Source organism: Rhamphochromis sp. 'chilingali' (genome assembly GCF_963969265.1).
Source record: "Rhamphochromis sp. 'chilingali' genome assembly, chromosome: 11".
In the NCBI taxonomy this organism is placed as follows: Eukaryota; Metazoa; Chordata; class Actinopteri; order Cichliformes; family Cichlidae; genus Rhamphochromis; species Rhamphochromis sp. 'chilingali'.
Window position 1 is genome coordinate 14,126,122 of NC_137938.1, and position 17,695 is coordinate 14,143,816.

The window sequence follows — 17,695 nt, forward strand, 5'->3', positions numbered from 1 at the left end:
AGCCGCAAAATGAAGACTAAAGAGCCGCGGGTTGTCGACCTCTGGGCTAGACGTTGTATCTTAATCCATTGGAAATCTTCAAAGACACCTTCAGTTTCTTTTTGGTTTCGAGATGTTATGTCATTTCTTAAAATTGCAAAAGATAGGCCTAGCAGCAAAGGCCGAATATATCGTGTCTGGGGCTCCTTTGTCAACTATTGCAAGTCACTGAACGTTTTACCAGCTGATCAATATTATCACCCCCTTTTAATGAATTTTTTAAAACTGTATTTTTTTTAACGTGTGTGCGGGGAACAGCTTGTATTGTAACTGGGAACGAATAATGTATATTCCTCTTTCTCAATAAAACTATTTAAAAAAAAAAACAAACCCAAAAAGTGGTAACCACGGCACCCACCGTGCTGGTCATTAACAAATTCAATTAAAAAGATGAAAAACAGAAAATGAGAGTTACTCTAAAGTGATTTTTAACCCCAGATGATCGGTTAATGCCTGCAAAGCCCAAAGTGTGAATCTTTGAATACAAAAGAAACCAAGGAAACAATGCTTAGATTGTTTTCTTGAGATAGCTGCAACTGTGCTTTATTAAAAACAAATTAGGCTGATTGTTAAAGGACAGTTGAGAGAAAGAATACAAAGACATTTATTCATGTCAAAATCACAGAACCTGTCATTAATTTTACAACAAGGCATTTCTGATTTTTTATTTAGACCTCAAGTCTTTTCAATAATTAGAAAAAAAAAAGTCCTAGAATGCATGTTTTTACTACTTTTATACAAACAAAAAGACACATGTGGGCAAACAAACTACTGATGTCATTTATTTGTTATATATTAAACTTCTTACGTTGAGCATTAATGCTGGAAAACATTTAAAACTAAATATGCTGTTAACTAAGTCTTGATTCATTTGATATAAAAGTCACATTTCCATGAAACCAACACAGCTTAGGTAAGCCAATCGTATTACAGAAGCCTTCTGATGTCACCACCGCAGCTCTGCAGCTTCAACAGATGGACTGAAAGCACACACAGTTTTTAACAATGGGTTCATCACAATAAACTGGGAGCACTGGTAAGTGTTCCAGGCAGACCTGCCCAACTTCTGCTCAATATCAACTGTAGTTTTTCAGCCATCTTGAATGTTGTATGGTGACAGCAAGACTGATGTGGTGTCAGCTCCTGATTCAGGACAACCCCGGTCCTATCAGGACCAGAAAGACTGTCAAAGGCTTTGGCCCGGTGGGGGGTTAGGGTTATTTAGTTGGAGTGAACCAGAGTGACAAAGAGGAAAAGTGAGCACAGAGAGATGGCCCCAGTCAGCACGGCTTTCACCAGCAACACTGTCCAGCTGCCCAACAGGAAGACATGAACGAACAACCTGAAGACAAAACCAGGGAAAATGTGTGTAAGTTTCAAATTAAAAGAGCAAAACAACACTGCTCAAACACACAGAGGGATAATTAGTATATTCAAAACATTTATTCAAACTCTGACCCCATTTTCTACTCACTCCACTCACACCAACAGAACAAGAAACTTTTCTTTGCAAGAGTTTCTAAAGATGCCAAACTGTGAAGTCATTCATTGGAGAATTTAGCACTTATGGTGCACAACATGCAAGTTAGCAATTCTTCCAATTACCTGCAAATTATGTCCTTTATATATAAAAATATTAGGTCATATACTTGTCCAGTGTTGTACTGCCATCTTGTGCTTCACAAAGGCTTTCTCAATACTTGAAATGTGCAATTCACTTGTATCTTTATTCCTATTTATTCTATTTATCCCCTTCGTCTATTTTATTTATATATGTCTCTGTATTTATGTGTGTGTGTGTGTGTGTGTGTGTGTGTGTGTGTGTGTGTGTGTGTGTGTGTATATATATATATATATATATATATATATATATATATATATATATATAATATTCTGTAACTGTAACTTTTGTCGGTGCTGTGCTTTTGGAAACCGAATTTCCCAGAGGAACCCACCCGAGGGATTATTAATAAAGTTTTATCTTAGCTTATCTTATCTTCTGCTGCCACATCTTTAAATAATTTCTCTTCATTTAAAGTGTATTTAAGTCCACAAATCCTGCAGTTGTACTGCAACAATTTTTCACTTATTTTAACCAGTAAAAATTATGGAAACAGATCATTTTGATTCCGGAACCATATTTCTATTAGTAATTATGTCTCCAATTTTAAAAAAAGAAAAAGAAAAGATATTTCTAAATATGTTTTACTTTGTTTTTTAATGGAAAACTTAGGAAGCTATGTATAAGTTTGAGAGTGTAGCTCCACTCCATGCTTTGTTTTCTCAAAAATGTCTCATTATTACCGTACTTTCTGGACAATAGAGCGCACCTGTATATAAGCCGCATCCGCTCTATTTTTAAAAAATTAAAAAAAAAAAGATATACAAGCCGCTCCCAGCTATAAGCCGCAGATATCTATGATGAAAAAATAGATATTTACTGCATGTACAGAACAATCTTGTAGTGCAAATGTACAAGTATGTACCTGAACAGATTCTTTCCGAACAATGCCTTTTAACACGGCAGCAACTTTGCTGATTAAAACGTAACAGAACCAAGAGAAAATAACCGCTATTTATTTACCTCCATTTTTCCTGTATTTGAAACCACATGTCACTTTAATCATCTTCGCTGAAACCCATGAAGTAGTCTTCTTCAGTGTCGGAGTTGAACAGGCTCAGAAGCGCTTCATCACATCTGTCTCCATCAGTCTCGCTCTCCGTGTCACTGTCATCCTCCGGTGAAGTTGGCTCTGAAGGTGCGCCGCTCTCTTCGCGCAGCAGTCCAGCCTTTCGGAACCCATTGGTGATGGTGGATTCTTTCACAGCACTCCACGCTGTTAGGATCCACTGACAGACATCAGAAAAGGATGCTTTTCGCATGCGGCCAGTTTTTGTGAATGACTTTTCACCGCTTGTCATCCAAGTCTCCCACTCAACCCGTAGTGCAGCTTTAAATGCCCGATTTACACTGATGTCAAGTGGCTGCAAAAACTTTGTTGTACCTCCAGGAATCACAGCTGGAATGGAGTTTGTTTTCTTGATCGCTGCTTTCACAGAATCTGTGATGTGGGCCCTCATGCTATCCAAAACAAGCAGTGCTTTTTTCCGGTGAAAAAATCCTCCCGGGCGCTTCCCATAGCACTCCGTTAACCATTCCTTCATTAGACCTTCATTCATCCACCCTTTGGTGTTAACTTTGACCACTATGCCTTTCGGGAGTTGTTCTTTCGGCATAGTTATGCGCTTAAAAATCACCATTGGTGGAAGTTTTTGTCCGGATGCCGTGCATGCCAGAACGCAGGTGAAGTGCGTCCTCTCATGGCCTGTTGTTTTCAACAACACGGATGATGCACCTGTCTTGTTAACGGTCCTGGTCAGAGGCAGATCAAATGTTAAAGGTACTTCATCCATATTGATTATATCGTCTGGTCCGATGGAGTTTTCTTGTATCTTTTTTTCAACGAATTTGTGGAAGTTTTCAACTTTTTCCTGATAGTCAGGGGGGAGTTGCTGACAGAGAGTGGTCCGTGCCCTGACGGACAGGTTTTTACGTTTCATAAATCTGAAACACCATGACGGCCCACCTTTGAAATCTTTAATATTCATTTCGCGGGCGATTGTTTTGGCTTTCAGTCGGATCTGTACAGTGGATACACCTCGGCCACCTGCTCTCAGTGTGTTCACCCATTCCTCCAGGACATTTTCAAGTTCAGGCCACCTGCTTTTATGTCCTCTGAAAGCTTTTCTCGACTTTTGGCATTGCATGAGCTCTTCCCGCTGCCGCCTCCAACGTCTCACCATAGACTCATTGACGCTAAGCTTGCATGCAGCAGCGCGGTTTCCCTCCTGGATAGCAAGATCGATGGCCTTCAACTTAAAACTTGCATCATACGAACTTCTTCGTGTGGTTTCCATGATGAAGGGGCGAGGATTTGAAAATAATTACCAGTTGGTAATTTGTTGTGCGTGTTCTATCTGCTAAAGAAAAAGTAGTGTATTCTTCTTTGCATTGATTTTTCATCTATCTTGTTTTTTATTCTAATTCTGGTTAGAGTCCCCCTAGTGGTGGAAGAAAAATCCACAGAATAGCCGCACCTTTGTATAAGCCTCATGGCTCAAAACCTAGGGAAAAAGTAGCGGCTTATGGTCCAGAAAGTACGGTATATGAATCCCATGAACTCAACAGCAGATCAATCCCAAAAACTAATTTCAAACAATAAAGCAACAGTTTATCGAGTCAAAAATATTTTTTCCTAAAAGCTATTTCAGGTATTTTTTACAGACTTTTTATTTTATGATTTTACGAACATTATTTGTAATAATTTTTAAAATTGATAAATATTACAGGCTTTGTGCTGATGCCTTTCATGAATCCTACACCTCCTAGATTTATATTGTTGGAGCATCACTGGTGGACTAATGCACTCCCACCTAAGTTGGACGTTTGGCTTTGATGTAAAATCAGAGTTACAAATATAACTAGGGTTCTATGCATTCTGGATAACTGCTGCAGGCAATGTGAAACACCTGGACAGTCACTGCACCCAACTGCGTCTCCTGTCATTTTGTCACGACTCTGAGTAACAGAGTGCAGAGAGTTGTGATCTATGAAGCCTCTGGGAGAGAAAAAATGAGCTCCAACTGAAGGATCGAGGCTACTGGCACAGGTGGTAAGCACTGCAGCTAGCTAATGGTAACAACATACACAGTATGCGCTTAAAGGTGAAACAATGAAAAGGAGACGACTGCTGGCTGCTGCTCTTCCCCTGCACCCAGGTTGCACATGTAACTTTGTAGTACCTGCATGCACAGAGGTACCACAACAGAAACAGTCTGTTGGTACCTCTGTGCATGCACATGATGGACATCCAGGTACCCCAGACAATCTCTGTTGCATTAAATGAAGTACCGAAGCAAAAAATTTGCATCAGGGATTTTTTTGTATTCGAGTTATTCAAGTTACTCAAATTGTTGCAAGTGTGATCTGATATCCTTCTGTCGGTGCTGTTCCTACATCTTCATAACAATGTTAGTCCAGGATACAACATATTACTGTACATACAGTAATATGCTTGCTACACCCACACAGGGCAGATAAATGTTAAATATATTATTGTAGGTAAAAAATGACTTTAATGTGGTAAAAATACAATAATTCTTATATTGTGTAAGCCTATATAATATAAGAATGGTAACATGAAATATGAAACATCCAAGACTTACTCCATTAAGAAGGCCTTATAGACACAGAGAGCCAGCAGCACAGTCACAGGCAGCCTGAAGCTCTTTGGAAGGTCGTATCGTGTAAACATCCATACCACTGATGCCGTAGCAATGTAATGTACCTTAATAATGTACCAGAATAAAATCACTCATATTACAACAATGACGATAATGCCAATTATAACAGAGAAAAGAAACGCAGGAATGAAGTCGTTTAAACTTCAAATTTCTCTGAACATGCAAAGACCAAATTGTTTCTACTGTGATGTTTCTGTAAAACCGCTACAAACAAGATGAGTCACTAGTGTGAAAATATTAAAAAGGGAGAAGAGCAGCAGTCACTCACCAAACTAATGTTTGAGTCAAAGCTCATCTGGATGTATTTCCAATCAAACTCAATCCCTCTGGCTCCGACCCACAGGGGAAGACACCTGAAAAGCAGGATAGTGAGTTATGGGACCTGTTTTTCATGTTTCACTCGGTGATTATATAATATGATTTTACATATATACAGTTCTTAATAAACTTAAATAGGCCACCTGTCATAAAGACAAAAGTAAATATTTTAGAAGTCTGTGAGAAACTTAAAATTGAAAATTATCGATAAGAGAAGAAACAGGTATGTTTGTTCCGCTTTTAATAGGAACAGTTGTCTTGGATATTTTTCTTTTACTTTGTAGTGAGGGAAAAGTAACAGGAAACTAATAATCAAAAAGCATGCTGCAGTAAGATATTCATTAACTGTTGCAACTTCTGTGTCCATCATGTTAATTAAGTTATCATTTACATGTTTTCTTATGTACTCCGTTAATATTCAAGGTAAATAACATTTATTTATAAAGAGCCTTTCTCAGGCATGTGGCCACAAAGTAAAATTTAAAAATGAAATACTATAAAAAAAAACAATATAAAACAGGTTACGGATTTAAGTAATATTTAAAGTTATCAGCTTTAAATATTACTTAAATGTTATGTAGGATTTTTTTTTTAACTGTTGTCTGACTTAAAAACAAGGCAGCAGAAATGGCTGGTGTCATGGTGAAATGGTGTCATATACTGTGGGCAGTGAATGCATTTCATATCATTTATTTAAGTGACATCTTTCTAAAAGAAATGAGCAGGCAAAGGGATTTTAATGACTGAGCTATTTTCCTTCCCCTTAAATCCTCCCGTTATCACTGGCTCGATTAAAACCAGTTCCTCTCACAAGAACGGCACAGCCATGGTTAAGCAACACGGTTTCAGGTCCTCACGTAATGCTGCTTATGCTACAGAAAACATCTCCTGAGCTTGTTTGAGCTTATGCAAACTTCACTGTGACAGCACATTAAAGACTTTAATCGTGTGATCGTACATGCAAAATGAGCCCCTGTTGTGTAGATGTGTAGCACATTTTGATAAAATGAGACGTTAGTGCTAACCTCGACATCACGAGCTCTGCTGTTGCCCAGCCCATGGCAGCCACCATGATCTTGTATTCTCCTTTGCCAGCGTTGCGAGACATAACGAGATGGAGGCCTAAAAGGTCTGCCAGGTCCACTGTGGCTTTCATGAATTCCTGAAACGCAAACAAGAACATTACAGCCTAATGCTAAAGCTGGTATTCTGTATGCTTTCCTTTCTCTAATGATATACACATGACAAGAACGATTATCTTCCTTTTTGGTGTTGTTACTGTCATTAAACACTCACCCCTACAAAGTCATACGCTCCTACTCCTCCCTCCCACGTGGGAAAAAATGTGGCTAGAAACAGCATCTGAAACCCAAACTTACTTATGTTAACTTTGTGCTTTTTTTCCTGCCTCAAAAAAATATGATCCATTTTCATAACCACAAAAAATGTCTCACCTTACAAAGTTGGACAAACAGGTACGTTGCTCCAGCTTGGACACATCTCCAGAAGGCATTGTACTCCGAGCTAAACAGAGAACATTTGTTCAAGAGGGTCAAACATAAGGCCCGGGGCCAGAATAGCCCCAGCAAAAAACTCCAATTGAGCCCACTGAACAGCTTAGATTATGAACTTATTATTATGCATTTTCATACATTTAACAGCTTTCCATATCAATAAAAAAAACAGCTTACCATTCATACTATACAAAAGTAATTTGTATAGTATGAATGGTATTATACAGCTCACTTGCATCTTAAGTGGGTTGGACCAGTGAAACCTCCCTTTGTGCATTTAACCTCTTAAATAGCTTAATATTTCTTTTAAAGTGCTTAAATTAAGGAATAAATGCATAATTGTACAGAAAATGTAATAGTAGCTCATAGCCTAGAATACCCTGTAATTCTAAAAGACAAAGTTTTTGTTCATTTACGCTATATAAGAACCAGTCCATTTACATTTACTGTGTCAACTTGCATCTGGCCCTCGCACCATATGTTTGACACCCCGAAATTAATTGACAAACAATTAATAGACAAAGGTTTCTGTTTTTCCACCATCTATTATATTATGTTTAAAAAACCAAACAAACAATGAGGCCACAGTTTTAAAAATAAAAAACTTCTGTAAATTAATGAAACATATTTTTTATAATTAGTCTTGGCAATCAACTAATAGAAATTATTCTGTAATTTTACATATTCATTATGTACTTTCACTGGTCCAGCCTGCTTAAAATCAACGTGGGCTGAATATAGCACATCATTTAAAATGAATTTGACATGCCTGAATTAGATGAACAGAGCTTTAACATATCCATGCAGTAATGGTGAGAGAAAGGGTTTACATTATGCCTTTAATGAACGTACTATGCACACTATGCAGGTCTAAGAGGATTATGTGGACCCTCTCCAAAAGCTCGAACATTTCTAAGAAGATTATTAGCAGACACTTCCCAGTCTGGCAACATATGTTACCACAAAGAAGAAGAAGAATGTGAAAGAAGGGTCTATGTGAGCCCATGTATGAGTGTGTTACTTGTAACTGCATTTAAATCTTGTACCGTCAAGCATTACTGACTGATTCACACAGACACTTACAGGCCGCTGCACTTGTAGGTTATAAAGTACGGAAAATAGGCCAGAGCAAAGCAGTTCCCAAAGTGAAAAAGTGTCATGATGTCTCGTCACAAAATGCAGCTTCCTGCAGAGAGAGAAAGAGAGAGAATGATCAAAGACTGGGGGAAACAATTGCATTAGTTTAAGTCAGTAAAACCACTTACTGTGTTAGAAAACAAGAGAAAACATCTCTTTAATTATATATGATACTATAGTGATTTAAAACACAGAAAAGCTGCTCACTCCCGCAGCAGACAAAAAGTTCGAAATAGCTCACTTACGGGTTTGAATTACTATCAGTTACAGTTTAATAATATCTGCTGTATTTACCGTCACTGGGTTTTTGGTTCATTCAGCACCATTTAAACCTTAGCCAGCGTTTACTTCTTTACTGTAAAAGTATTTTAATATCAACTCCTCACTGATGACACTGCACTGATCGCGGGAATTTAAAATGTTAAAAATTCAAAGACAGTCTGCCGTCTCTGAGTGAGTCGTTTAGCTTGTGTATTTTATATGAATATTAGCAGAGCTACAGAGTAGTGTAGGGTCCTAAAGGAAATGAATAACCAGTGCATTAGCTGGCTAAGCTACATCCCGCACACCCTGTGCGGACACACCGCGACATCCAGGTAACAAACCCTCCGGCACCTTCTTTTCCTATGTTGTGATTACGAATCTCATTTCTTTCCTTGTTTTGACGTATCAAGACTTTTTAAAGAGAAAAGGAGAACGTTACTGCGTTTTAAATACCTGACAAGCGACACACCATGTATCCAGCAGCTCTCTAGCTGAATGACAAACGGAAGTAAGCTTAGCTCCACCTCGGAATGCATCCGACAATGCTCTACTTACTGTAGGAACCTAACAATTGGTTCCGGGGGCCTTTAGCGCAAAACTATGGACTGTATGTATAAATAATCTGTGGCCCTGCTTCCTTTCTTAACCCATCTCCCTCGTGAATGATTGATTTTAATATAAGTAAATAAATCTACTTTGTTTCATTTATTGCATAAAAGGGCGTCAAAAGGCAATCCTAGCTTTGTAAGGCTCACATTTAGAAACTGCTTACGATAAAGACAACTGAACAATTCATTGGAGCCATGTTTTATTTGCAGTAACGGACACAAAGCATCAGATTTCCTAATTTACAGTGTAATGGTTCAAAACATGAAGGCCAAAAAATCGTAAGTGTTAAGAAATCTTAAAAAAATCATAATATAATAAATGCAAATAATAATATAATAAATCAATAATGATAATGTATAGATGATGATGGAGTTTATTCCTCAGTAACATACCACTTGGCACATTTTCTTTTTAGCAAAATCACTAATTAGATCTTTAAAACTAAATTATCTGGCCTATTGGATTTCAGTGGTGAGAAGTGCAAGCCCTATCTTGGGACATTGCCAACCTCGGGTAGTTTTTCACCAGTTATAACTTAATGAAACTTATAATAATGGTTAATAATGTAATTACATTTTTTATTGATTATTATGAAAGCTTAAATGATTGTCCAAACTTTTAGATATAGTTCATATTCATGAAACTGTAATTCTAAAGTAGAGTCAACCTAAAAACAGAATGTTAAATTGCATTAGATTAAATTTTTCTAAATGTTATATGATATATTTTAACCTGTAGCTGCTCTGCTCTGCTTTTCTCTCCACACAGCAGACTTCCCTGACATTTCTTCCCTCACTTTCTTTTTCTTTTCTGGTGCGATTTTGCTTTAATGGAGGCTCGCAAAGACCCTTCCCACCACTAGAGCCCAGGTGGTCAGTTATACTTCTCTTAATATGTTATTTAATTGCTTAAAACATCAAAATGATGCAATCTGTCTTCAGCAAACAAGAAATATTTCGGTATAGACTGAGTATTTTAAAAAAAACTAAATAATATTCTTACGTTTTGAGAGCTAGAGTTGTTTGAGATGGTTGTTGAATTGAAATATTTTACAATAACCTTAACAGAGCCAACATTATAGGAGCCTGTATCACTGTAGCAGCAGTAAGTCATGATTTCATGTTAATGAAAAATTAATTATAAATGAAAAGCAAGGCAAACCAAAACAATTTATATGCTGGATGCAGAGGTTTAAACACAACAAGTGAAACATCACCTGCACTTTTCATTTCAAAGTATCTACAACCTCAGAGTACACCATTGTTTTCAGAGATTGTTACAGTTATATTGCATAAAATGAAAGGATTAATAATATTAGAATCAAACTTAGAGGTGTACAATAATTAAATATATGCTAAAGAACTGATAGAACAAGCATTATTGTAGCATTTGATGTTAAGCTGCCAGTTTCATTCACTGAGGGGTTACTTGAATGCAGACAAAGTTTCTTCTGTCTGCGCAGTCCCTGATCATCCACGTGCTGTTTGTCCCACAGTGTTCCCAGTTGGACGGACAGTCCGGCAGCATATCTTTGGGACCTGGTTTGTCTCCAAAACCATTTTCCTCCCAGGAAGCGCAAGCCAATCCAAACCTGAGAAATACAGGACAAAACTGGGAGAGTCACTCCTGGCTGTGGAAGTGTTGGTAGTTTTCTGAGAAAGCTGAAAAATGCAAATAAACTGGCAAATCAATCAATTACTGACAAAAAGATTTATATTTGCAAATTAAGCCAGACACAAATGCTGATTACTAAGGCTTTAGTGAAGCTTTTTCTGAAATGAATATTGATCCTTTTTTTAAAAAAATAAAATAATATATATATATATATTTTTACACGCACTTCTTTTCTAGAGTATACATTTTCAACACATTGGACATGAAAGGACATCTCCACAGCACAGGTCTTGCCTCCCACTCGATACAGTCCAATCCAGCCCCGTTTGTCAACATCACCTGAGTTTACCTGGGTGACAGTGGCTAGGTAACCATAGTTTTCCATACAGTACTTTACAGCGTCATACCAACCGAGCATAACAGTGTGATACTGGATTACATCACCTCAGGAACAGTAGACATTATTGATACTTGAACATTGTGCACTGTACCACATGAGGTCATCTCCTACAACTGCACAGTAGTCCTGCTGTGCAGAGGCCCATTTGCTGGTATGTGAGAGGTCATCACCTGAGACACCTTCACCTGTTCTGAAATCAACAGAACAATCATCTCAAAATCAGCATAAACAGACATGGATATTGACATAAAGGTCATTTCAAAATTGACACTCACCTTAGATTTATAGACTTCCAGAATGAGTCATCTTCAGGATCTCTGAGTAGACCAATCCAAGTGTTTGGGATATTCCTTTGGACCAAAAATGGTATAATAACTTTCATATTTATCATCTCCAAAGTAGCCAAGTCAACATAATGTGTCTGGCAGAATAGTCTTGCTTGTGTCCAGTTCTTTTTCCCAATAAAAATGTGTGTGTCACGCTCAATGTTTCCTTGTAAGCCACAGGCAGCCGTTAGTACGAGGCAAAGTGCCAGTTCAAAGTTGCTTTTCCCCATATCTGCTCCTGTTTGGACAACAAGCCACACAGATCAGTTTTCAGAGATTGTATTTGCTGTCAAGTCAGTTTATGATGTGATCCGTGGCTGCTGAACAGCAATCACCCTGCTTTTATAGCAACCAGCTATGTGATCAGTGCCACCTACACACACCTCAACATCCAGCTTACCAATAGGAACTCTGCACAATTTCAAATACATTTCAAATGGCCCTGTTGTTGTACTCTCCTGTTGTCACCTTTGACTTTGTTCTTAAAGATGCTTTCCTTTACAACTCAAATTCTACTGTGACACTATATGTTTTTAGTTATTTGATTAATGCTAGTTTTATTGATGTTTGTACCAATCTTGCAGGTATTCTAGTGTGATCATTGCATACCAGTGAAGCGGTCTGCATTTGCATGAGTTTTCTGAGGTTTCTCCTGTTTCCCTCACAGTACACAGACAGAAAGGTTAAGTTGATTGAAGGGTCTAAATTAGGGGTTATATGTAGAAGTGAGAGTATTTTTTTCTGTCTGTCTCTCTGTGATCAGTGATATTTATTCTTTTCTGCCCCCATATTCTACTACCTAATGAATTACCATTTCCCATCCCCAAGAAAGACTGAACTGGCATAGACAGCCTCAATGACTACAGGCCTATAGCCCTCATGTCTGTAATCATGAAGTGTTTCGAGCACATAGTGTCTCTGCACATCAGAGACTGTCTACCCCCCGTCCCTCGACCCCCACCAGTTTGCGTACAGACCAAATCGATCCACAGAGAATGCCACCACCATCACCCCTCACAGAGAGTTGAGCTATCTGGAGAGCAGGAAGAGCTACATGAGGATGCTTATTATGGATTACAGCTCAGCGTTCAACACCATAATACCAGAAATCCTCACAGCCAAATTGGACCACCTTCAGATCCTCCGTGATCCTCCTGGATCAAAGTTTTTCTTGCAAACCGGTCTAAATCAGTCCAACTCGGCCCCACCTCTCCCCCCACTGTCACTCAGCACCGGATCCCCTCAGGGCTGCGTTCTCAGCCCCCTGCTGTATGCCCTGTACACATATGACTGTACACCAACCCATCCAACCAACGTCTTTATCAAGTATGGCTATGACACCACTATGATTGGACTCTTCTCTGTTGAGATGAGACAGCGGACAGGGTGGAGAGAACTTGTCCCGCTTGTGCTCATAACCGGAAGCTGAACGTCCTTAAAAGAACTCATAATGGACTTCATGAGGCACAGACAGGTCCGCTCCACTCTCATTAGAGAGAGAGCATGCTCTCCTACTGCCTGGGTGTTTGGTACACAGTGGGCACTATTGAGAACAGGAAGGCTGCTCAACGGGTAATTAATACCGCCCCAAAAATCATTGGCTGCCCTCGGCCACCCCTGGAGGCCATCGCCAGATCCTCCTGTCTCAGAAAAACCAGGACCATCAAAGGTGAGCCCCTTGCACCTGACCCACCACCTGTTTGTGTCTCTGAGGCACCGACCCACATCTCCAGACAAACTAACAGCTTCTTCCCCTGGGCCATTCAAACCTTAAACAAACACTATGCCCCCACATTCACACTATGATGAGTGAATGTGGCCTAATCTCATTTGTTTCTAATGTAAGTAAATGGAAATCATGAGAAAAAAGTTAAATAAACACACAAAGTACAACCAGTGGAGTAAAAGGCTCTGTTCCTCTGTGTCTTAAAGTTTTAAAGAGAGAAAGGAGAAAGTAAAAGAGCAAAGCTATAGACCCACAGCCTCATGGGTTCCAAGATTTAGCAAAACTGTTCAGATGTAACTAAGTGAAAAAGACTTTTACTTTATTTTTCAAAAAGTTTAAAAATTGATCTATTAAGATAAAATAGTTGCTTTTGTGCGGCCCCTTTTTTCTGAAATATTCAACAGACTCACGACAAAGACGACTGGCAAACATGTGCAGGGAAAATCCACCAATGATCATCATGAATTCAGTTCAAGTCAGTTTATGTAGCTGATTTATGACGTGCAGAAGTCCACCCAGGGATGTGCATCATGAACAGTCCTGAATAGTACAGAACCTGAATGTTGTATCGTCAGTTAAACATTATTAGTAACAGAGATCTGTGAAGATCTGCTGCAAACACAGAGGTCATCCTACTGTCTGCTGTAATCAGTCAACTTTTATTCTTACCTTTAACAACAAAGTCTTCAACACTAATGTCAACAGACAAACATGACCTGAGTCACCAGGACAGGCTTGAGTTTGTGTTTGAGTTCTTACTGAAACGATTCAGGATTGTTTTGCATTTTAAACTTGTAACATCTAAATTTGATTTCGACACACACACACACACATATCTCACTTGTGCGTATTGTGTTATTATGTAAGCTCACCTGCTGCTTGTGGTAATAAGGCTCATTTAAAGCTTGCGCCTGCGGCAAAGAAACCCCGGCTTATGTTTTTCTCCCTAATGTTGAGTCTCGTAATGAACTACAGTAGGGGACTGCTGTGTGGACGGAGGCCAGCTGAAGGAGCTCATTTGTTAGTGTAATCATTCAGCTGTTGACTTCAGTGTATGGGACTGAAAAGCTGTTGTTCACACCTGCAATGTGTTATTTGTGTGATAAGCCGTTCAGATCCACTGGAAAGCAGAGAATGCTTTTCAGCTCCTGGAAGTTTTTCATCTGCGAGCTGCACTGTCCTCTGGTCCTAAACGAATGCAGTGGAAACTGATTCTACAAAGGCCCAAAGAGGATGGAGGTCTAGTATTTATGCAATCCAGGAACATCCGTGCCCTTTGTGCTGTTCTGTCCACAGTTATTTGGGGAAATGGGATTCTGGGCTGTAACCACAATACTGCAGTAGAAGCTCCCGCTGTGCCCCGGGGCTGCTGGGAGATCCATTCGGCAGATATGATTGGTACCTTTGCACAGGCTAATAAACAACTCCACAAGCTGCAACGATTTCTTTGTTACCCTCGCCTGCACGCTGAAGAAATAAGCAAAACATAACGGCTATTTCCTGATTGTTTTCTACACTGTACTATCTGAGCATGAAGGAGCGTGACATGTATTAAAGTATATGGCCTAAACTGAGGGCGAATCAGGACGCGTGATATCCCTGTGTTCTCAACAGACAGTCTGTTATCACGAGCTCTGATGTGACTTACGGTCTGCAGTCCTCATCATAGTCAGCCTGTCCACGTTCCCTCAAAGCAAAGAGCTCACGTCACTGCTGAAACACACCAGGCTACAGGTCTGTTAGCGATGCTGAGGGTTGATTTTATTTTATTTTTTGCAGGCACATTCAGACAGTGTATCCAACTACAACAGGGCTGTCGAACTCCAGGCCTCGAGGGCCGGTGTCCTGCAGGTTTTAGGTGTCACCCTGGGTCAGCACACCTTGACCAAATGATTAGTTCATTACCAGGCCTCTGGAGAACTTCAGGACATGATGAGGAGGTCATTTAACCATTTGAATCAGCTGTGTTGGATCAAGGACACGTCTAAAACCTGCAGGGCACCGGCCCTCGAGGCCTGGAGTGTGGCCAGGGGTGTCACACTCCAGGCCTCGAGGGCCGGGTACTTCAGACCCAGCAACACACTCAGACAATAACTAGAACTGAAGAAGCTTCTCGGATGAGAGGTGAAACGTCTTCAAGCAACTCAAAGAAGTCCAGAGGCTTTTCTTTCCACGCTGTGGGCAGGTTTTATGCCTGAAACACACTGAACACATTTACAGGTCACATGCCCCGATGCTCAGCCCCAGACTAAGCTTTCATTGGTTGTTTGTTCACACGCTCACATTCTGTGCAGTTTAGGCTGATTTCTTTGGATATTGATGAGTTCAAATTAACTTTTTTCCTCAGCTCTGAGGAATGAATAGATACTGCTGTTCTCTGATCTCTCACTCCACTACCACCAGTGCCAGATATGATCACAGAGGTCCTGCGACTGTCATCAGCCACAGACGCACTGTTCATGGAGCTTTTCAGAGAAGTCAGGCTTGAACCTGTTACGGTGCTGCACAAAATGATATTTTTCAGCCGTACATCTAAATGTGGTTCCAATAAGTTTATTTGAATTTCGAGCTCCAGTGACTGAACCTGAACTGGAACACACACACACAGTAACTGATGGTTAAAAAGACGCTAGGGCAGGTCCTGACTTAAACACAGGGTGGTGGGGTGTGGAAAAGGGCTCAGGTAAGACTGGCTGCAGGGGCCCGGGAGCCCCGCCCCTCCCTGAGCATAGTTCTGCTGCAGGTTACTTCCTGTTAAAAGGGTGTTTTTCCTTCCCACTATTGTAGAGTGCTTGCTCACAAGACATTTATAGTTTTCACTGTAATTATAAAGCACCACTGACACCATCAGTGAACTGGTGCTATAGATGGGTCTTCTCTGGGAAAATAACCCAAACGGCAGCAACATGGCTCTCTTCCTGGTGCTGCTGAAGGTTGTCACTGTCCCCCTGGCTGAGGTCAGCGTTATCTTGGATTCCAAAAGGTTTCATGCCATCCCACAGAGGTCGATTATCTTGTTAACAATTTCACTTCTTTACTACATACGAATCTGCTCCTCTGAAAAAGAAATTCTCACATCAGAGGTATAACTTTCAAACACTCACCTGAAAGCAGATGACTCGTAAGCTGGAGAGTCACAAATTTAGAGGATCATCATTTAGCCTGGAGAAATAGTTTGCTGCTTTATAAGAAAGCCCTCCGCAAAGCCAGAACATCTTACTATTCATCACTGATTGAAGAAAATAAGAACAACCACAGGTTTCTCTTCAGCACTGTAGCCAGGCTGACAAATAGTCAGAGCTCTGTTGAGCCAACCATCCCTTTAACGTTAACTAGTAATGACTTCATGAACTTCTTCACAAATAACATTTTAATCATTAGAGGAAAAATGACCAGTAATCATCCCGCAGATGTAATATTATCTACAGCTACTCTTAGTACCATTGATGTTAAGTTAGACTCTTTTTCTCTAATTGATCTTTCTGAGTTAACTTCAATAATTACTTTCTCCAAACCATCAACGTGTCTTTTAGACCCCATTCCTACAAAACTGCTCAAAGAAGTCCTGCCATTAATTAATGCTTCGATCTTAAATATGATCAACCTATCTCTAATAATCAGCTATGTACCACAGGCCTTCAAGCTGGCTGTAGTTGAACCTTTACTCAAAAAGCATCTCTAGACCCAGCAGTCTTAGCTAATTATAGGCCAATCTCCAACTTTCCTTTCATATCAAACATCCTTGAAAGAGTGGTTGTCAAACAGCTAACAGATCATCTGCAGAGGAATGGTTTATTTGAAGAGTTTCAGTCAGGTTTCAGAGCTCATCACAGCACAGAAACAGCTTTAGTGAAGGTTACAAATGATCTTCTTATGGCCTCTGACAGTGGACTCATCTCTGTGCTTGTCCTGCTAGACCTTAGTGCAGCATTCGATACTGTCGACCATAATATCCTATTAGAGCAATTAGAACATGCTGTAGGTATTACAGGTACTGCACTGCAGTGGTTTGTATCATATCTATCTAATAGACTCCAGTTTGTTCATGTAAATGGAGAGTCCTCTTCACTAGGGGTGCAACGATATTCGTATCGATATTGAACCGTTCGATACAGTGCTTTCGGTTCGGTACGCATATGTATCGAACAATACAACATTTGTAATTTATTTTATCAATTTTCCTTCTGACGATGCTGTCTGTGTTGAGCGCTCAGTGAATCTGTGTTCGACTGCTCCGCCTAGGCTGCACTGTCGAGCGCAGATCCACTGAGCGCTCAACACAGACAGCATAGTCAGAAGGAAGAGCGCAGGGCAAGCTAGCGAGACAGAAGTTAAGCTCTACTTGCAACAGGCAAATTGAACCTCATTCAGATCTGGCGTTTGGAATTATTTTGGTTTTCATGTGACGTATGACCCTGAAGGTAAGCGAGTCATGGACTAAAGT

At 39.9% G+C, this 17,695-nt stretch overlaps 2 protein-coding genes across 7 annotated transcripts in view; both read right to left on the bottom strand.

Annotated features, from left to right (window-relative positions):
• Positions 1-805: 805 nt before the first annotated feature.
• Positions 806-9,115, bottom strand: tmem147 (transmembrane protein 147). The gene is made up of 8 exons (XM_080897445.1): positions 9,030-9,115; positions 8,259-8,361; positions 7,116-7,185; positions 6,958-7,023; positions 6,687-6,823; positions 5,612-5,696; positions 5,266-5,387; positions 806-1,381 (listed from the first exon to the last, which is right to left on the bottom strand). The coding sequence occupies exons 2-8, from the start codon at positions 8,333-8,335 to the stop codon at positions 1,261-1,263; spliced, it is 678 nt and encodes a 225-aa protein (XP_080753571.1). The 5' UTR covers positions 8,336-8,361; positions 9,030-9,115; the 3' UTR covers positions 806-1,260.
• Positions 9,116-9,269: 154 nt separating this feature from the next.
• Positions 9,270-17,695, bottom strand: part of LOC308406427 (steryl-sulfatase-like) — a 48,243-nt gene continuing 39,817 nt past the window's right edge. For 4 of the 6 annotated variants that reach the window (XM_080897439.1, XM_080897437.1, XM_080897436.1 and 1 more), the window contains 3 exons: positions 11,475-11,549; positions 11,291-11,389; positions 9,270-10,776 (listed from right to left, as the gene is read on the bottom strand). In XM_080897439.1, coding sequence (XP_080753565.1) covers positions 10,599-10,776; positions 11,291-11,389; positions 11,475-11,549 — 352 coding nt within the window. In that variant the 3' untranslated portion in view covers positions 9,270-10,598. Of the gene's footprint in view, positions 10,777-11,025; positions 11,390-11,474; positions 11,550-17,695 lie in introns of all 6 variants that reach the window. The other 2 variants (XR_013973538.1, XR_013973539.1) reach the window with 2 other exon arrangements.